This window comes from Cynocephalus volans, chromosome 3 (genome assembly GCF_027409185.1).
Source record: "Cynocephalus volans isolate mCynVol1 chromosome 3, mCynVol1.pri, whole genome shotgun sequence".
NCBI classification, from domain to species: domain Eukaryota; kingdom Metazoa; phylum Chordata; class Mammalia; order Dermoptera; family Cynocephalidae; genus Cynocephalus; species Cynocephalus volans.
The window spans coordinates 93,190,246-93,211,876 of record NC_084462.1 but is presented as its reverse complement, the minus strand read 5'-3'; the positions used below and the strand labels follow the sequence as shown (position 1 = coordinate 93,211,876).

General features: G+C 35.9%; 1 protein-coding gene and 1 pseudogene across 2 annotated transcripts in view; both read left to right on the top strand.

The window, feature by feature from the left end:
* Positions 1 to 13,907, top strand: part of GOLM2 (golgi membrane protein 2) — a 105,307-nt gene extending 91,400 nt beyond the window's left edge. Inside the window, exons 9-10 of one of the 2 annotated variants that reach the window (XM_063090586.1) lie at positions 5,362 to 5,529; positions 11,929 to 13,906. In XM_063090586.1, the coding sequence (XP_062946656.1) occupies positions 5,362 to 5,529; positions 11,929 to 11,999 (239 nt within the window). In that variant the 3' untranslated portion in view covers positions 12,000 to 13,906. Of the gene's footprint in view, positions 1 to 5,361; positions 5,530 to 11,928 lie in introns of both variants that reach the window. The other variant, XM_063090587.1, reaches the window with a different exon arrangement.
* Positions 13,908 to 16,916: 3,009 nt separating this feature from the next.
* LOC134372618 (COMM domain-containing protein 1-like) lies at positions 16,917 to 18,001 on the top strand (annotated as a pseudogene).
* Positions 18,002 to 21,631: the final 3,630 nt, after the last annotated feature.

Here is a 21,631-nt window from a genome sequence, read left to right as displayed (position 1 = left end):
AGAGGCAAAAGAGAACAGTATTTGACCTTGAAGCAAATCATGTTGTCTACTTCTCTTCCCTTCTTCTTCCTCCCCCACATAGAATCAGTCTTAAGGAAAAAATAGCAAAAGGGCAGCCTGTGGATTATGTAAAGAAGGGGAAAGAGCAGTTGAACCTCTTTGCCTTGAAAATGGGGAGATGGTAAGGTTGTTCGGGTGCTTTTAGCCATAAATTCTAGCTACCATGATTCTTTCACTTCCTTGATTTCTCTTTACCTTCCATAAGTCCAGTCAACCAATAGAATAGATTCCTTCCTGTCCTACTCCATGCAGTCCTATACCCTGAGGTACAAAATAAGTGCAGTCTTTCTTGCTCCAATATATTCCTGGTAATGAAATCAAAGTAAATAAATCAAAAGCCAGTCAGTAGTTTCCCTACATACTGTTTTGTGGAGTTTTTTGTTTTTGTTTTTGTTTTCGTGGCTAGCCGGTATGGGGAACCGAACCCTTGACCTTGGTGTTACAAGGCTCCTGTTTTGTGAGGAAAGCCTGCAGAAACATTTTTGTCACAATTTGCCCACACCACCCTCCCAGCTTTCATGATTATAACTCATCTCAACAGATAAGTCATCACATGTAATTTACCCTCAGGGGTACTTGAAATATTCAAAACTCTAGTTATTAAATTGAATAATGTAAGAGTCAGTTAAATGTGTTAACTGCCAAATGAATGAGTGAAATATAAGTGGCTACTACCCATAGATGAAGGCTAGAAAAAGAGGTTGCCTCCTTTAAAGTAAACTTTCTTTTTCTTTCTCTCTAGAGTTATTGTGACTAATTCAAATTGTAACAGTGGTAATATATTAAAAGAATGACATGAAAAATATAAACCTCTTTTTAATAGAATAGTTGAGAAATTGAAACCCATAAATGAATCTTGAACTAATGAATCAAAAAAGTGATTTATCTTTGTGTTCTGATTTATAGTACACATTCAAAATATAAATCCTAATTTCTCTTGACTGCAATGTCCTTTTGTGATTGAGAAATATTGTTCTTTTCATTTTCTACTGATTTTTTAAAGTTTGTAGTCTGATATTTAAAATGTTTTATAGAATGTGTAGCATTCCATATGATGTTCTACTGTATTGTTTAAAGTAAACTGAAAAATATAACAAAAGCTTAATACTTTAGGTGATGTGGAGTATTTGAACTTGGTCCACATGGTATATGAATTAAAGGAAGGAGATGTATGAAAACTTCATACATATGTACATGCTTATTACATATTTAGAAGGCTTCTTTTGCTAGTTTGGCTCAGCTTAAATATTGAAAATAATCTTTTATTTGTTTTTCAAACTTGATAATGCTCAAAGACTTTCAATAGCTAATATGTTGCTTCTTTCTTTTCTCATGTTTATACTGTTGGGATGAAGCTATTTTGTTGCTGATAGACTATAAGTTAATCATTTTCAGCTGGCCTCCAGGGTGAAAATAATATTCAAATGCACAATTGAATTTTGCTACAATATAAGAAAATATGGAGATCCAAATGAAACACAATTACCATATTACTCCCCTAGGTGGGCATAGTTTTAACACTGGTTACTGAGGGACAGAACTGAATTACAGGTCATAAAATAGGTAAAATGCTTCAGAGATGAAGTGTAGTGCTAAATTCTTGTCAAAACACACCACAGATTTATACCATCATGTGATAACTTTGTCCTCGTTACTTCCTTTTTCCCTTCTTAAATATAGACATTCCCTGAGATCACTCCTTTGAGTTATAGATGTTTTCTGTAAATATTTATTTCCTAAGAGAAATTATCTTTTCATAGTTTAAACTATCATCTTTAAATTTGGGAGTCTTAAATCTACATGTCTAGCCCTCACTTTGCACCTAGAATCTAGATCCATGTTTCAATGTATCTATGAAACATTTTCATTTGTATATCTTACTGTAACCCCAAGCTCAGTACTGATGCTCCTTGACTTAACGATGAGGTTATGTTCCAATAAACTTATAGTAAGTTAAAAATATCATGTCAAAAATTCATTTAATACACCTAACCTACTGAACATCATAGTTTAGCTTAGCTACCCTAAACATGCTCAGAATGCTTACATAGCCTTTAGTTGGGCAAAATCACCTAAGACAAAGCCTATTTTATAATAAAGTTTTGAATATCTCATGTAATTTATTGAATACTGTATTGCAAATATCTTCCTAGTCTAAGTCTTCATGGCTTTTTACCTGAATAGATACTGGAGTTGCTGGTAGGGCAAAAGGCAGGTTAGATTCCTGTTCTCAGGGAGCTTAAAAGAAATCATGACAATTGCTTATTGCCTTATATGTAAAGTTCAAACTCACTCTATCAAATGGAAACCAACTGTAGTAACTATCTCCATGTTCAGATGTTACTTTCTAGATCACTGTGCTATATAGCACACGTAGCATCACTTTCTAATTGTTTGTTTATGTGTCTGTCTCCCTTACTACACTGAGTTATAGGAGATGGAGATGGGAAGGTTATTTTTGTATCACAGTGCCTAGCACAATACCTACCACATACATCAGTGAATTTTTGTTGGATGGATGAAAGAGCGTTGTAGATACTTTCACGTACTTTGTCATTTGACTCAAACAATGACTGTGTAAAGTAGATAGGAGGTCTTTAAAAATCTCTAACTTTAAAGATTTTCCATAGTTGCTTTTAGTCTGTTTGTCCTTTTTCTCCTTCCTTTTTCTAATATAAATTGTCATAGTAATCTCTTTATTATCTCCTGAATACCCCATTTTTGTTTTTACCTGTTCTCTGAATGCTTTTTTCGGGGCCGAGCCTGTGGCGCACTCGGGAGAGTAGCGACGCTCCCGCTGCGGGTTCGGATCCTATATAGGAATGGCCGGTGCACTCACTGGCCGAGTACTGGTCACGAAAAAAACAAAAACAAAAAAAATCCTCAGATATGGATTTTTTTTTTCCTTCTCTGTCATAGTTTAATATATGTTCCCTCTTTTTGAGACCTTCCTCTTCTAACTCTAACCCACATTGATGTGTTGCTTGAAAACTATATAATTTTGCAGTCTGTTATATTGGTCACATTATGCATTTTTACCTGTACTGTCACATTCTTTCACTGTTTAATATGAAGTTTGTAGATCTCCCTGACTTGACTTGTGTAGCTGACTGTTTTTTTCCTATCTTTTTGTCCAAGAATTCTCCAAACATGACAATTCTGTACATACAAGGGTACTTCAAAAAGTTTGAGAAAAAATAGAATTAAAACAGAATATGAATCTTTCCATGAACTTTATGAAGTACCTGAGTATAACAGCACAGATTACTGTTTTTAAAAAGGCAGTTGTGTGGTCATCCATTCTCGTTATTGATTTTTTAAATTATCTCTGAGTGTCACTGTAATTATAGTATTAAAATTTTATGACTAATTTAGGCTAGCCAGATCATCAGTCAAACACCGAAAAAAAGACACTTTGGAATATTATAATGGGTACAGATAGGCCATTTCTTTAATCCATATCTTACAATACTAGTAAATTAACTATATTTTACAATAACTTAGAACTAATTTTTTTAGTCTTATGAATTTCATAACTCTGATAATAAATGAAAAGGCTTTTTTGGAGGAAATAGTGTACTTTGAAAAACTCACTGGTAACTACCATATCTAAGTGTTTATATGTTTAAAATAGCAGTTTCACATTGCATAAAAGATGATTTAACAGTACTAGCTGTTTTGTCCATAAGTAAATATTGCCTATGGAGGAAAAGAAAATATAGATTTCTGTAAATCTCATTTTTTCCTACTTACATTCGCATCGTTTATTTTATCATTAGAAAAAGAGATAGTAAAAGCCACCAAAATGTTTGTTTTATATTACTATAATTAAGAGACAGGGTGTTTTTCTCACAAATAGCCTACTTATTCTTCTCTTATTACTGTTTTTCCTTTTTAACTCTTGTGTATCCTTTTCTTTCCCCAAACTCTATTTCATCGACTTTTCCATGTATTTATTCTACATACCCCAACATTTTTTCTAGAATAGATTTACGATGAATTCATGCTCTTTTTATTGGCTGCAATTACTTCATTCTCCTATTGTTCCCACTCCCTCCCTGTTTTAAAAGCCTAAGTTCAATTTGTTCTTTTACTATTTTCTTGGTTGACTCTTTACCCGGGAATTAGAAATACATTGGCTTGATTGTATGGTGAACCATCTGTAGAACCCACCAGGACCTTTCTAATTCTTTCCATTTGTACTTAACTTTTCTTTCCAAGCAAAGGAAGCTGTTAATTTTTTTCTTGAGTGTCTCATTACAATGTAAATTTTGAAATATATTCCAAAAATTTTAGCCCTATCTTAAATTCTTACATCAACAGCAAGTAATTTTCTTTCATATTTTAGGGATTAGAATAAAATTTACTTTTATGCTAGTTAAATTTAATGTCAAAATAGAGCTTTGTGTTTGTGAGTTGGATCTTAGTTTGCCTAACATTTTTAATCTCAATCTCTAGTTGAATAGTTGAATACAGTAGGTGTTATGTCTATTGCTTTTCTTGATTTCTAATTGTTATGAATGTGTATAACAGTCTCATGTAGGTCAACTTTCTTAAGTTTCCATTGACTTTTTAAAAATCTGGCTTAGGAAATGGTAAGAGATAAATCACAATTACTTGGGATATTTTTCAAAACACATACCACTAGGGATTCTAATAGTTTATTTTCTTTGCCATTCTCCCATTGAAAATTCATGGTTATGGTGAATCAATATTATGGAAGGAATCTGAGATAGCATTCAGGTTTGTTAGTTTGTCTTAGTATACAAAAGGAAATTAGCCTGCATAGTACTTTTTTTTTTTTTTTCCAAAAAAGTTTTCAAAATTATTCACAATTATTCATTTGTTTAATTTAATACTTTAGAAGAATAAGTCATTTTATTACTAGACATAATACATGTAATTTCAAATATGTGTTGGGTTTTGTAATATTTCAAATATGTATTGTGTCTATAATAAGTGATTTATTCTTCTCCTAAAGTGTTAACCAACAACTTCTCTATTTGTCTAAATTGTTAGGAAAACAATCCTGAAAATGGTTTCCTTTTCTTTAAGAAAACATTGAAATCCTAAAGTAGCAAGTACGAAAATTAACACAAAAGAGAAATTCTTAATTTGTTTCAGAGTCTTCACTCTTATTTACTTTTGTCTTGGATAACCTTTATAAAATGTATCCTTGTAATAACCAAGTACCCTGGAAGTTACCAGGTTTCACTTGTCTACTTTCTGGTCTGCCTTCAGTATAGGTCCCTTCTTTTCTTCTCTCTTTACTCTTGAATTAATCCTCTACCTACTTCACAGGCCGATTCTTTGATGAAAATGAATCCCCTGTTGATCCGCAGCATGGCTCTAAACTGGCGGATTATAATGGGGATGATGGTAACGTAGGTGAGTATGAGGCAGACAAGCAGGCTGAGCTGGCTTACAATGAGGAAGAAGATGGTGATGGTGGAGAGGAAGACGTCCAAGGTGAGAGTGTGGGCCTGGCTTCCATGCTGTGACGTGAAACCCACCTCTAAGTTTTTGGTTGAATTTGTGTAGAATATATCCCACTTACTAATAGCAGTATAATCTTAAAACAAAGAGGTTCTGTGCAATTTTTCAATTTTATTTTGAAAACTACTTTATGATAGCACTTATAGACCTGTAAATTATTTTATAAATTTTTCTTCATTTTTAGTTATTATCTTATGTGTATTATTTATGCAGTTACAATTTGGAACTCAGAAACCTCAAAAATTTTAGAATTAAGTTGTTTAAAATAACTCTAGACTTTACCTAAGAGCAAATGCTCTCAGAAAATAATTTTCCAATTTCTTATCTGAAAATATTTCATTATTCTAGGTTTAAATATTGCCCAGGCAGCCATTTTAATATAAGGAAAGTCACAAAGGGAATGATCTCCTTCACACTGAAGATTATTTCATCACTGATACAGCATAGGAAGGCTCTTTTTGAAACTTTTTCTGAAAGGTTTAAAATTTATATTTAACAGTTTATGATGACTTATCTGTTTTATGTTTAATACACAGATTCAACATATTTTTCTTTTTAACAGTTACTTCTGAGCTTTTAATTAAGTGGAAGTTCAGAATCTACCTGTGTGCATGCAACCCTACCCATGCATGCATATCAGAGTATATTGCTTTACTGCAAGTTTTTAGGCCTGTTTTCTGCCTGTTTATATCATTTAGTAGTATTTGTGGAGCTTTTTCTGTAAAAGTTGATTATGACCTTAGTGTGTGATGTATTAGTTTATTATATGATGCATGAAGTTTTTTTCAATGTAATCTGTTTTGATTTCTTCTGTAGTTCTTTTGAAAGTGGTTAAATTTTTAATTAGGTTCATGACAAGAATTGTTTTTATAAAACTCATAAGAAAATATAGGAGTTCTTGAATACTACATTTAGTAGAAAAAGAGAAACTGGAGGCTCTGACTTCCACCGAGGTATCATCTTGATAGTACATTCTAGTTTTGGAAAAATATGATTATTGGGGGTAGAAGAGAGATTAATAAGCACTAGGGGTTATATAAGAATATATTAACGAGAATTTCTCAAACACTTTTTGGTAATATTGAATACATTGGACTCACTTTTTCTATAATATCCCTTTTTCATAAATTTTACCATTTTTTCTCATTGCTTTTGTGATTTGTTTGGATTATATTTATTTGCAATTATTTATTACATTTTAAGGCTTTTTCATGCATGTACATCATATCACCCTTTAGATAGTAAGCTCTTGGAGGGCAGCTATTTTTGTTTATTTTGTCTTCTATTTTGTTTGTATCCTTTTCTGCCTTAATACCCACTTCCCACAGTACTTCATACATAGGCCCCTCGAATAAATATCATTAACTGATAACTTTATGCTTTTCTCATTGAGTTTTTATTCTTATTACTGTGACTTGGGAAATAATCCTTTAACTTCTGGTCGTATAAGCTTGCTTGGTTTACACTCTAAATATTCTTAAGCGTTTCTGTCATCACATTGGATAATTTTGAGGTTTTTATTAAAGCAATTAATTTCAACCATTATTGACAATCATTTCTTATATTTTTGGCTATCCCTTTTTGTGCCCTTCTCCCTCCCCAACCCCTGGTTGTCATTGCCAGTCTTCCATATCAGGTCCCTAGTTCCTTCATGCCGCAATGCCTTTCCTTTCACAAGAAAATAAATTCATTGATTCGAAAGAAAATAAGGAAATTACCTAAGATGATATCCTCAGTGAAGTAGGAAGGGGGTTGTTTAATTTTGGGGTTTCCTTATTTGCAAGTGAATCTTACTTGAGTTGGTGGTTGCCTTTAACATTTCTTATCCCATTTTCGGGTTCACTAGATGATAGTAGCAGGAGTATAAGGCAGCTGCAAAGGGGACTTATTACAGAGAATAGAAGGATGCAAGATCATCAGTCAGCTCCAGCAAATAAAGAGGGATAAGTTTGGGTGAACTAACTAAAAAGGAATACTGAAGAGACCTCAATAATTTTAAACATGTTTTCAGGGATTTTTTAATGTATAGTATTAAGTGTCCAAAAAGTAGGGAGGGGAAATTATGGCTGTTCTCTAATTTACCAACAAGTTGAATTCCAAATGTTTGCTATTAAATGAGAATATGTGGAATTTAAAAGCATTTCTTCATCTTGCCAATGTAGAAATAATGGTTGGGTTCCCAGTACAGTTTGAACTTGTAGCCAAAGCAAGCAGTAAAATAGAGTGGAAAAAAAAACATAAGGCTGGGGCTGAGCCCGTGGCGCACTCGGTAGAGTGCTGCGCTGGGAGCGCGGCGACGCTCCCGCCGCGGGTTCGGATCCCATATAGGAATGACCGGTGCACTCACTGGCTGAGTGCCGGTCACGAAAAAACGACAAAAAAAAAAAAAAAAAAAAAAAAAAAACATAAGGCTGAGAGTCAAGAGACAGGCTGTGTATTGCTTTTCTAGTCACTTAAACTCTCTGGGTCACAATTTCTTCATCTGGATGTGGGAGTGCTGAAGTAGAATAGATGATCCTTCTCAGTTCTAAAATTCTGTGAGGCCACATTCACAGTGGAATCACTATACATAACACAAGTATCATGGGAAAATGTTTCAAATTTCAGGATGCCTGGAGCACATCTATTGTCAAACCCAGGAACTAAAGTGGAAACTTTACTGCCACCATTGAGACTTTATAGCCAAAGATATAAAAAAAAAAACTGAAGCATGCACTTCTGAAGCACTATTAAGTTTCTCTTGGTAGTGGCTCTTCTCTGCTCTGTCTCTAGTAGTAGAAGGTGTTTTTTCTCAAAGTGTGAGGTCCCTAGGATTAGAAATTCTAGCTGAAGAATAAGGTTCTGGCCTTAGGTAAGTATGCTCTGGCTTTGGTCTCCAAAATTCTGGATTGTGAATTGGAGGCTTTGGCAGCATCTCTGCCAATAGAGAGCTAAAAGATTTCAGCCTTATCTCTGGTACCAGTTCATACATATTGATCACTGGGGTCAACACTACTTGCAGAGTGTTTTCTTGTAGAATTAGGTGGGGCCTGTTTTTTCTGTGTTTTCAACCATGGTTTATTTTGATTTCTAATTCCTGGTTTTCTGAAGCATCCTGAAGGAAATATCATTTTATTTATGTTGGTATAAAAATTTTTTTCTTGACTTCTTCTAGTGACCCAGTGAAAAGATTAACTAAATGATTAACTCTGGAAACACTACACATCTGATGGGTAACATATTTTTAAAAATTCATATCATAGTAAGGAGATGGACATTTGCAAATTCCCTTTACTCTTTAATACCACAGATGTTCTAAATTTGTTTAACAGAATATGAAATGCATAAAAATTGCCAAGTCTATCTATGTAAGAAAGCTTAGCATAATGCTTAAGTACCTGCATTCAGGAGCCAGACTGCTGGGATTTAAATCTTAGCTCTACCACTTACTAGCTCTGTGAGCTTGTGAATTAACTAATCTCTATGCCTTAATTTCCTCAACTGTAAAATAGAAAGAATATAGTTACCTATCTCAACAGTTGTTATGTGGATTAAATGATTTAATATTTGTTCAGCACTCAGAACAGGGTTTTTCACACTGTAAGTACTATATAAGTCTGTTGAATACAATAATTTTTAAAAAGTAAAAGCAAATTGAGAATTTTTTTCCCTGGGTTGTCTGCTTTTTTTAGAGGATAACTATATTTTGGCCTGTGGATTAACTTGTACTTTTTAGTGAAGCCTCACTGGCTTGTTAGCCCAAGAAGTTCTTACTTGATAGATCTTTCTTTATGCAGGTAGTCCTTTCTTGAATTCTTGAGGGAATTTAGGAATTATTTAATAAATTATGACTGTCTTTATATTTTCTATAATAGTAATTGTACCTGGACAGGCTATTTATAGATTTTACTGCTTTCTAAAATGAACCAAAATATTACTTCATATAATTATATTTAGTGGTTATCTGTTATTCTACATCAGACTTGGTTACGTAATTTCATAATACTTTACAGGTAAATGCAAAGAGGTTGTTGGTAGAAACTCAAATTTTGGTAGAATAGCTACACTGAAAATGGACTGTAGTTAATTTTAGTGATAGTTCAATGCAGTATGGTAAAAATCTTATGAAATTCTGAAAAACAACGTGAAGGCACCATGTTTAAACTTTGCTAAGCAGCATAAATTGAAAAAAACCAAAAACACTCATTATGTTTGTAGAGGTCTTTGCAAGTAAACACGGCCTTCGTTTACATTATTTTATTCTGAGGTAAGAAAAACAGTTGTTATCCCTCTTCTACTGAGAAGATAATTAGAGGTCCAAAGAAATGTAGGAACTAGATCATGTATAGTAAATGCCTGAGTCAGGAGTAGATTTCAGTTTTTCTATTCCTCGACTTTTGCCTTTATCTCATTTTCTCTTAACTTTATTTATTTAAAAATCCCCAAAAGTTATAATATTTTTTTCTTTCAATAACTTTCTTGTTATATTTCTAGAAACTTTCCACTGCTTCATGGTGATTAAGTCTTCACTTAATTACTAAAGTCCTGAAAGATGTGTTTATAGCCATAAGGTGAGGTCCCATAACATGGAACCTAAGGAGTTCTTTCTGGAGAGGTGCCAGTGATTAATCTCTCTTTTAAAACCAAAGATAAATTTTTTGAAGTACAGAGAGTTCTTTGATAAGTTCATCAATTAGCATATTTACAAAATACAAGTGAAAATATGGGTATAATTCTAAATGTTACACGTAACAGATTTGGGGTTATCACACTTAATGGATTATACTATTTAAGATGTGAGATCAGTTTGTTAAGAATATGGTGCAAAGTGGTCGCCTACAATTCTATAAGCTTAACAGGAAAGTTGTGGAAAGGAAAAAGAAAGTTGGCTTGTTTGGCATTTTTGAAAGAACAAAATTTTACAGTAAAAAGCCTGTCAAACCTATAATAATAAATTTCAGAAAGCTATATTATACATATGAATTTGGATTCCAATGTATACCTCTCTTTAAATTATATAAAATTATATTTTCAGACAATTATAATAGTAACACCTCAGTCTATCAAAAACTAAGCTATTGGGTAACTGTGAACCAGAAAATAACAAAAGTCATTTTGGGGGCTGGCGTGTGGCTCACTCGGGAGAGTGCGGTACTGATAACACAAGGCCACAGGTTCGGATCCCTATCTAGGGATGGCTGGTTCGCTCACTGGCTGAGCGTGGCGCTGACAGCACCAAGTCAAGGGTTAAGATCCCTTTACCGGTCATCTTTAAAAAAAAAAAGTCATTTTTTTAAGTCTGCAGAGTAGCCAAAAGATATCATTAAAAGCTATGTACTTGGGCCGACCCCGTGGCGCACTCGGGAGAGTGCGGCGCTGGGAGCTCAGCAACGCTCCCGCTGCGGGTTCGGATCCTATATAGGAATGGCCGGTGCACTCACTGGCTGAGTACCAGGCACAAAAAAGACTTAAAAAAAAAAAAAAAAAAAAAAAAGCTATGTACTCAAAAAGCATATCTTAGGCTCTGACTGAGGTACTTTTCATTCTTGTTCTAACATAATTATAATACTCTTGAGCAATCTTATTTTAAAACCTGTAGTTTGCAACAAAATTAAAAAAGAAGGATTACTATTGGTAAATAAACTGACAGCAGTGAAAAGTGACAGCTGATAAGAAGGAGCCAAATAAGTCAAACTGCACAGCACTATTTGGGGTCATTTAATATAGATACTCAAAGAGGCTTTGAGGATCTTACTGTCTAACAATATTATGCAATAATTTTTTTCTTTTTGGTAAAGAAAAGGTTAAATTTTGGTTAGTATACTTTATTTAGGAAGTTAGGGTAAGCTATTTGCAGAGAAGCAAAGAAATTCACTAAAATGTTAAATGTTGGGATTATGAGAAACTTTTATTTTCTTACCTTTTATTTTAAAATTTTTACATTACCAGTATGGATTAAGTTAATAATTAGAAAAAATGTTGGTTTTTAAAGATATGAAAATAAGTACAGAAAGGTTTCTACCAAAAGTCTTAATTTAAAGGAATAAATCATTATTAAAATAATATATTTATATAAGAACATTAACACTCTTCATTGTTTGGGGTTCCTAAAGTTTTGCTAGCTATATCTATCTAGCTCTACTTCTGTCTGCCTGCCTGCCTGTCTATATATCTATCAAAAGGTTTAACAAAATTAAGTAATCTTCCAAAATAATTATAGACTTTTCACTCGTTTAGCCAAGCAACTAAGAAATAGAACACTATTTGCAGTAGGTGTAAAATAAAAAGCAGAAAACTACTTTAGGGCTGAGAAAAACTGAGACATTATTTAATTGGATTTCTGCAGTGACTTAAAAAAATAATATTCTTGATGCATAATTATTTCACTTACAGATGATGAAGAACGAGAGCTTCAAATGGATCCTGCAGAGTATGGAAAGCATCGTTTCAATGATGTCCTTTAAGTCCTAAAGGAATACTTCAGAAAACCTAAAGTGCTGTAAAATGGAATCATTTCTACTTTATCATTTTTGACTTTTGTTGTAAACATCAGTTGTATCAGTTGATACACTGAGATAGACTTAAGGAAAAACTTTGATTGAGGAATGTACCCATGTACATATGTGAACATTTTCATATTGTATTATCAAAGCAGAGACTTTTTTGGTTATGATACAGTTGAGCCAAAAACAGTTAATCTTTGCATTTAAAGCAAACTAATGTATATTTCACATTTTATTGAGCCTAATTCTTTCCACAGACAGACAAACAGGAGAAAATGGTTGTACAGGTTATATGTTACATATAGCATAACCACAGCGAGAACAGTTATTCAGCTGAAAACTTTTTATATACTAATAGTTTCTTGTTAGTCCAACAGGTGTTCTGTTCTATCTGCTCATTCCATGCTCTTCAAGGAGTTATGCCTAAAATAGTAAAATAAAGGAAGGGAAACTGGAAGCCAAACACCAGGCAATATGTGTACAAAATCACCTCTCTACTCCTTTTATTTTACATGAGTGCTGGTGTGTTTTGGTGGATAAACTTTCAGCTGAAGCCTATGGAAGTTGAGATAACCTGCAAAGATATAATATTTATGAGTTATACCTAACTTAGTTCTTGAAATTATGGAATGCACAATTGACAATATATTTTCAATTTTTAGTTTTTCAAGTAAAACCAATACTGTTTAACTATAGCAAGCACTAGCTAAAATTTTTATATTTTCAGAATTCAAGTTGGTGAAGATATTCATGATTTAAATGTCAGAATCTGAAAGGGACTAAATCTACTTTGAAATGAATCCATAGTCAGTATTTCAAAGCTTTTCTGGTACTTTTAGTGATCTTATTTGACTAGACTTTTTCAGAATTACTAAGTAAGGAATTTTAACAGGTTTTTATTAATGCACAGATAAATAGAAATACAGTAAGGTCTACAGCCATTTTATTAAAATAGCTTAAAAGTTTGTAATAAAAATGAGTCTTTGTAATTACTTAATATTTTAGTTAAGAACCCATTGACCTCATATTTGCTAGACTTACAAAATTATTTAAAATGCATTTGTGTTTTCTGACACTATTCAGTAGAATGTGTAAGCTAGCTAATCCTTGTTTTCTGACATAAAGCACTTTTAAATGTTATCCTGCTCCCCCAATACAAGAGGTTTGATCACGAGGGGAAATTTAAAGTGGTTAACCCCTGTTTTTCAGAAGGGCTACTGTTAATTGCACATAAACACGAAATTTTTTTTCCCACACTTATTAAGGTTCCAGTCAAAAATCACACTTATAGAGGTAAAGAAATAGGATGTTCACTTGTTGAGGTGCAAAAATTCTTAGACTTCAGTTTGAAATTATTTAATGACAAGGAAAAGATGCAGTAATTTAGAAAAATTATTTTTCTCAGAATATCAAAGTGAACAATTCATGCCTTTGTTATGAATTGGGTCAAGCCTACAATGAACAGGTATGATGGTTCACATGATTTTAAAAATAGAGTTAAAGGGAAGTGATGTACATTTTTGGGGCATTAGAGTGGGGAGCTGAATCTAAAAATACTCCTAGTAATACTTTATTTAATACTGTACAATCTTTACAAATGAAAACCATGAAATTACCTGCCTTAGTTCTTTTGTCATAAAAACAATCACTTGGTTATATGGTAGCTGTTACTTACACAGCAAAATTTCTTCAATTGTCAGCCTAGATATTTTATAAACTGAGAAATCTTGGACCAGTTGATAATATTTCTGACTGTACTAATATTTTAGTACTATAAAATACTATGTGAATGTCTTAAAATTCTGACATTCTACAGTCTGTATTAGACGTTGTTTTTATAATGTTTTACTTCTGCCTTAAGATTTAGGTTTTTTTAATGTATTTTTGCCCTGAATTAAGTGTTAATTTGATGGAAACTCTGCTTTTAAAATCATCACTTACTGGGTTCTAATAAATTAAAAATTAAACTTGTTTCACTGTTTTGCTGATTCTGAAACATACACAAACATCACATTCATGTGATGCAAGTAGTTACATTTTAACACTAAAATCTGAGTAAATTTAGCACACATTTTAAGTTAAGCTAAACTAAGAAGACAGAAATTTCTACACTAGGACTGTTTACTATAGGGCTAATTTATTCAACAAATATTGAATGCCTACTGTGTTACATGCCCAGCGTTGTTACGGGTAGTAAGATAAGTGGATAAGACAGACAAGGTTTTTGCTTTTGCAGAGCTTTCATTCAAGTGAGGGCAGACACTACACAAGTAAATGAAAAAGGTAATTTTAAATAGTGATAAAGAACTATTAAAAATAAAACAAATTTCCAAGCTTCCAAATAATCAGGTTTTCACTCAACTGAAACACTGAAGTTGTGTGGCTAGAGTGTAAAGAGGAAGGGGGAAATAAATGAGGCTGAAGGGGTATGGAAGGAGTAAGATAGGGAGAGCCTTGTAAGTTCAGGTCACTGCTACTGACCCATAAAGCAAACATGCAGAATACAAAACATACATGGAAGTATGAGTCCAAGGAAAATGTGAATATGACTTCAAAGTAATTTGTAAAATATGTCACTTTATTTTTTAAAATCTTAAGATTGTATATCTTCTTGACTTCTCATTTGTGTAATCATGTAACAACAAAATTGCTAGAATATGAGGACAAAGAATCTGTAAAAAAAAAAAAAAAAACGTACCTATGAGGGAGGCAATCACTTCCCATAATGGCTGACCTTGGAAACTTTTTGCTCCCTGTGGCTCCAATGAGACAAACAGTGTGACATTAATACATGTATTACTCAGGTTCTCCAGAGAGACAGAACCAATAGGATATGTTATAAATATATCAGAGGGAATTTATTAGGGGAATTAGCTCATGTGATTGTGAGAAGTCCCATGATAGGCCGTCTACAAACTGGATGAGGTAGCTTGACTCAGTCCAAGTCTGAAGGCCTCAAAACTGGGGAATCCGGTGGTGTCCTTGGTGTAATTCCCAGAACCTAAAAGCTGAAGAGTCTTGAGCTCTTATGTTCACGGACAGGAAAGGAGAGTGTATTTCATCTCCAGTGGATAGAGAGAGATTCACCTTTTTTCTCCATTTATTTTGTTCTCTCCGGCCCCCCAGCAGATTGGATGGTTCCTGCCCACATTGAAGGCGGGTCTTTCCCATCCAGGCCACTCAGGCTCTCATACTAATCTCTGCTGGAAACTCCTCATGAACACATGGAAAAAGAGAGCTTTACCAGGTTTCCCAGCATTTCTCAATCTAATCAAGTTGATACCTAGAATTAACCTTCACAATACATGTCCAAAGTGTAGGTTACTGATTATCATCACATATAGGCCATCAACATTCAGTTCTAATTCGGCTACATCAAGTCCAATCCAGTTCCTTTTTAGACTCTCCTCACTCAGGGTTCCAAATGAAAATTCAACCAACTAACCACCCCCCCACCCCCCCAGAAAAAGGGAAATTTTGTGGTCTATGTAAGAAAACTGCATAAAGGCAGGAGTCCCCTGGACTTGAAGACAACTGAAACAAGGACTTGAATGCTGCTGCCAGGACTCTGTTTCACCAGCGTCCATTTCTGCCTCTCTCTACTTGTTAACCTTCATTGTCTCAGACCAGCTCCCCGTCAGAGCTCTAACCACGGCTTCCAGCAGATCATATTTACTTAGTTTTGCTACACAAGAGGGACTGCTCTTCCCTTAGTTTCACTTCAAAAAAATGTGAGGAAAGGGAGACTCTGCTTCTGGCTATGATGGAGTAACTTGATTAGCCCTCTTGGATTAGTAACAACTATAAAACTGGACAAGATATATCAGGCAACTGTTTTCAGGCAGCACAAGACTACAATCTCAGAGAAGGGAAACTTAGGTAGTGAGCCCCTTTACACCCCTTTTTTGGTGTAAAGAGCCTGGAGTCAGCACAGCACAGTGGTTCTGCTAAACTGAGAAGACAGAGATCATAGTGGGGAGCAGCTGAACAGGTGGACTCTATGGAGTGGGGCACCAGAGAAGCAGGAGCTATTCAGAGAGGTAGTCCCAGAAATCCATATAGGGGTTCCTAAAGTTTACGGCTGAGGGCTGGGCTGTACAAGACCACCTGATGCTTACCAGACAGGAGTTGGTACAGGGTTGAGAACAGAATAGAACTACCAGAGGTCAAGAAGTGTTGGTGCAAAAGCAGTGCTGAGGGATGTTGGATTTCTGGGCTTGTCAAAGAGAAGATCTCCTTAAAATTGTGGCATCAGCTAAAACACTAGAAAGGTTTCTCCTCAGGAGTAAACACCACGCCCTGCAGTAAGATCTACTCTAGACTTGCTCTAACAAAGCTGAAAATCAAGCCCTGACAAGATTGGCAAAGGGAAACAGTGTGGAGATTGAGTCCTGTCAAGTTAGGACACGTGAAATTCCTCAGGCTTTCCATAGATATACACTAACAAAGTATAAAACCAAGTATATACGAGTTTAGGTGATCACTCAGTAATTGAAATGCCTGTTAAAACAAGGATCATCACTTTTTAGAGGAGATAACAGAATCCAGAGTCTCTATAACATTATTCACAATGCCCAATGTTAATAAAATATGACATACAGTCTGGCCGGTTAGCTCCGTTGGTTAGAACACAGCCTTGTAATACCAAGGACAAGGGTTCGGATCCCCGTACTGGCCAGACGCCAACCCCCACCTCCCAAAAAACCGACATACAGAGAGCTTGACCACCCAGGGACGGCGGGACAGGCCCAGAGTGTCAATACATTTGGCCGCAGAAATGTTGCCGAAGCGGATCTGGGCTGACCTGTCGCGGTCCTGATAGGCGCCTTTCTGGCAGCCACCAGCAGCCCCGGCAGGTGGTGTGCCACGTTTTCTGGCATGGCAAAAAATTTGGCTGGGCCTGTGCGAGTTCAGAAGTACGGATTCACGAGGATTCTAGCTAGCCGCAGAGTAACGGCTCTGGAGTGATGAATAAGTCAGAGGAAGCAAAGTGACCCTACTGGAACTGAATGGATATATCGGTGGTGGTATCCTAAGGGGTTGGGTTTTGCTTAGCAAAGCTGGGAGCTGCCAACCACCGACCCCTGCGGGAATCCCACCTCCACGTTCCCCGCGTGCGTTTGTCTACACTATTTAGGCCCATCTCGTGGCGTGGCTGAGACCAGGTAGCGCTCAGCAGTTGGGGGTCGGGGCCTTCGCCAACCAAGGCAGGCAAGCTCTAGGGCTGCAAGTCCCTGAGCTGGCTGCTGAGCGGCTGAACCCAGGACGCTTTCCACCCACACCCGGGCAACACGAAGGAGCTGTTGCGGAGCCAACTCTATCCGGAGATGCTACCCGAGGAGTTCTGTTCCTTTCTGGCGGAGATGAGGATACTTAAGCAACTTTTACGGGCCTGGAAACTTGACTTGGGTTGAAAGAGTACCTATCACCAGATTTAGGGATTGGTTAACTGTTCAGCTATCTGCCCTTCACTGGACGTTAGAGCAGCCAGTAAACTGAAAAGTTCCTTGCACAATGACTGTTACATAGTAGGTGTACAAGTCATTGACTTGTGGAAGGCATCCAGAGGTTTTCTCTAGTCTATTGCACCGGCAGACATGAAATCAGCTGGAGGCATTCTTGACTGCTCAAACCCCAAAAACAGGTGGGATCACATCTGACCAAGCTTCTGTCATTTCCAAATTTTGGAATAGCCACAAGACAAAAATCCGGGAGAGCCTCATGAACCACAACTGTTGGGACAGTGGGCTTTGGGGACTGAGCTGGAGAGTTGATGACAAGTCTCAGTCAAGGCACTCAGCTCAAATACACTTCCCTGTTGCAATAATAGAGCTGGAATTAGGGGAAAATGGACAGTAATCTTAATTTCTGTGTTTGAATTTGATGAGGTTAAGGTCAACCTAATGCTGAAGAAGCTCTCAGAGGTAGAAGAAAGTATCAGCACACCGATGCAGCCAGCCTAACTGAAGATGTGTAGGAAGGAGTTGGAGTTGTTGAAACAAAAGTGTACATGACACCTTCCCACTGACTGTTTTAAAAAAAAATCTTGTTCCCCCATTGGTATAAATCTTCAAATTAAAGGGAAAAAATGACAAAGAAACAATATGTGATCCACAGTTTAAAAAAAATTGAGATGGTCTTTGTTATTATTTGCTATTTGTTAATGCAGCTATTATATGTTCAAAGAATTAAATGAAAAAAAATTTTTTTTGGCAGCTACTGGTAAGTGGATCCAAAGAAAATATTTTCTTAATGAGTGAACAAATAGGGAATCTCAGGACAGATATGGAAATTATAAAATACCTAATGGAAATTATAGAACTGCAAAGTACCATAACTGAAATGAAAAATTCATTGGATGGTTTTGACAGCAGATTGGAGGTGGCAGAAGAATGAATTCACCCCAGACATACAAATGAAATTATAAGTGTTTGGAAATACAGGGTTGAAGTGTTGAGAGATGCAGAGACATGGATTTGGGATTTATCTGTCAAAATTGACAACCCTTTAGAAGAAGGCAGAACAATGATCATTCTTTCAATTACTTATTTTTTTTTAAATTTTAATTTATTTATTGAATCAAAATTGATTATAATATTTTGGGGGTTCAACATTGAGATCTCTTGATCAAATCAATATTACTAGCATATATATTGTTACAAATCTTAATTATTCTTTATGCCCCTTGTCCAATCTCTCCCCATCCCCCACTCCCTCCCCCCCCAATTACCCTAGATTTCTTCTCTCCTTCTGAAAGAATAATGGTTACTCTGTTCATTTGTTGCCTAGATGATATGTCCAATGCTGAGAGGTGTGACCAGGTCCCCCAATATTATCATAGAGCAGATGCTTCTTCTGTCACTCTGAAATGAGCTTTGTGAAGAGAGATATCCTCTTTTCTTTTTTTTATCCTCTTCTTTTCTTTATCTCTGCTGGTGACTCTCCTTGTGTCAATGCACTCCAGTGGTTGGCAGATCATCTGCATGGTAGTTGTGGTGTCTGGCTGCTTTCATTGCAGCTGTGGTTATTGTGGTGGCTGTGGTGGGCCACCTACATGGAGGTGATGTTTTTGACATGCTCCTTGGCACTGGTGATGTGCTTCGTTGTGGGGTGTGTGTGGTCCCTTTCTCCATGCCTCTGGCTGGGGCAGGCCCCAAGGCACTGGCGTGTGCCTGGTTGTGGGAGGGGGATCTGGTTCCCTTCTCCATGCCTCGGGTTCCCAGGCTGGCCTCAAGGTGCTGGCATGGTGTGCCTGGCTGTGGGAGGGGGGTCTGGTCCCTTTCTCCATGCCTCCGGTCCCCAGATGCGCCCCGAGGCACTGGTATGGTGTGCCTGGTTGTGGGAAGGGGGGTCCAATCCCTTTCAACTACTTATTGATTACCTAATAGGTGTAGAGAACTGTTCAGAGTACTGGGGACATAGCAGTGACAAAATTCCTGCCTTCATGGAACTTATATGCCAGAGGGAGAGACAGATACAAATTATTTTCTATACTTATTTACTATATGGCAGGTAGTGAAAGATGCTGAGAAAAAAAGAAACAGAATAAAATAATAGTGACAGAAGGGTTCTATTTTATTTTTTATTTTTTGTTTTTGGCAGCTGGCTGGTACAGGGAGATGGGTGCTATTTTAGCTAGGATGATCAGGGAGGGCCTTTCTGAAGAAATGTGAAAACAAGCAACATGAATATCCTGTGCATTATTCAATAGAAATATAATAAAAACACCCATGTAGTTTTAAATTTTCTAGTAGCCACATTAAAAAAAAGGTAAAATTTTGATTCTTTAAAATTTTAACTTCTCAATATACATTGTAGTTGATTTTCATGACCCTTTACCTGTTCCGCTTCTCCCTTCCTCCCCTCCCCCCTACATCATATCTGTTCACTTGTCGTAACAACTTCAAGGAATGGTCATGATTGTTGTGTTTTATTTCCCCCACTCTTTATTTGTGAGTTTATTTTTAGCTGCACGAATAAGTGAGAATATGTGGTATTTCTCTTTCCTTGCCTGATCTGTTTCACTTAATATAATTTTCTGTAAGTCCATCCATGTTGTCGCAAATGGTAGTATTTCATTCTTTTTTATAGCAGAGTAGAATTCCATTGCATAGATATACCACAGTTTCCTTATCCACTTATCTGATGATGGACATTTGGGCTGGTTCCAACTCTTAGCTATTGTAAATGTGCTGCGATAAACACTGGAGTACAGGTATCCCTTCAGAATGATGATTTCCATTCCTCTGGGTATATTCCCAGCAGTGGAATAGCTGGGTTATATGGTAGATCTATCTGTAACTGTTTGAGAGACCTCCATACCATTTTCCATAAAGGCTGCACCATTTTGCAGTCACAACAGTGTATGAAAATTCCTTTTTCTCCACAACCTCTCCAGCACTTATCATTCTCAGTCTTTTGGATATGAGCCATCCTGAGTGGAGTGGATGGTATCTCAAAGGGGTCTTGATTTGCATTTCACGGATGCTGAGTGATGTTGAGCACTTATTCATGTGTCTGTTAGCTATTCTTATACCTTCCTTTGAGAAATGCCTATTCAGCTCCTTTGCCCAATTTTTAATTGGGTTGTTTTTTTGCCATAAAGTTGTTTGAGTTCCTTGTATATTCTAGATATTAATCCTTTGTCAGATGTATAGTTTGCGAATATTTTCTCCCATTCTGTTGGTTGTCTTTTCATTCTGTTGATTGTTTCTTTGGCTGTGCAGAAGCTTTTTAGTTTGATATAATCCTATTTATTATTCCTTTAGTTGCCTGTGCTTTTGGGAGTCCTATTCATGAAGTCTGTACCCACTTCTTCTTCCTGGAGTGTTTCCCCTATGTTTTCTTTAAGGAGTTTTATTGTTTCAGGATGTATATTTAATTCTTTGATCCATTTTGAGTTGATTTTGGTATATGGTGAGAGGTACGGGTCTAGTTTCATTCTCCTACATATGAATATCCAGTTTTCCCAGCACCATTTGTTGAAGAGACAGTCTCTTCCCCAGTGTGTAGACTTGCTGCCTTTGTCAAAGATCAGATGGCTGTAGGTGTATGGGTTCATTTTTGGGTTCTCTATTCTATTCAATTGATCCATGTGTCTGTTTTTATGCCAGTACCATGCTGTTTGGGTTATTATAGCTTTGTAATATAGTTTAAAGTCAGGTAGTGTTATGCCTCCAGCTTTATTTTTTTTTTTTGCTCAGGATTGCTTTGGCTATGCATAGTCCTTAGTTATTCCATAGAAACGTCTGGATAGTTTTTTCCCTTTCTGAGAAAAATGTCATTGGAATTTTGATGGGGATTGCATTGAACCTGTAGATCCTTTGGGTAATGTGGACATTTTCACAATGTTAATTCTTCCAATCCAAGAGCATGGGATATCTTTCCATCTTCTTGTGTCCTCTCTAATTTCTCTCAACAGTGGTTTGTAGTTCTCTTCGTAGAGATTTTTCCTATCCTTGGTTAACTTTATTCCTATGTATTTATTTTTTTGGTGGCTATTGTAAATGGGCTAGCTTTCTTGATTTCTTTTTCTGCATGTTCACTGTTGGAGTATAGAAATGCTACTGATTTTTGTGTGTTGATTTTGTATC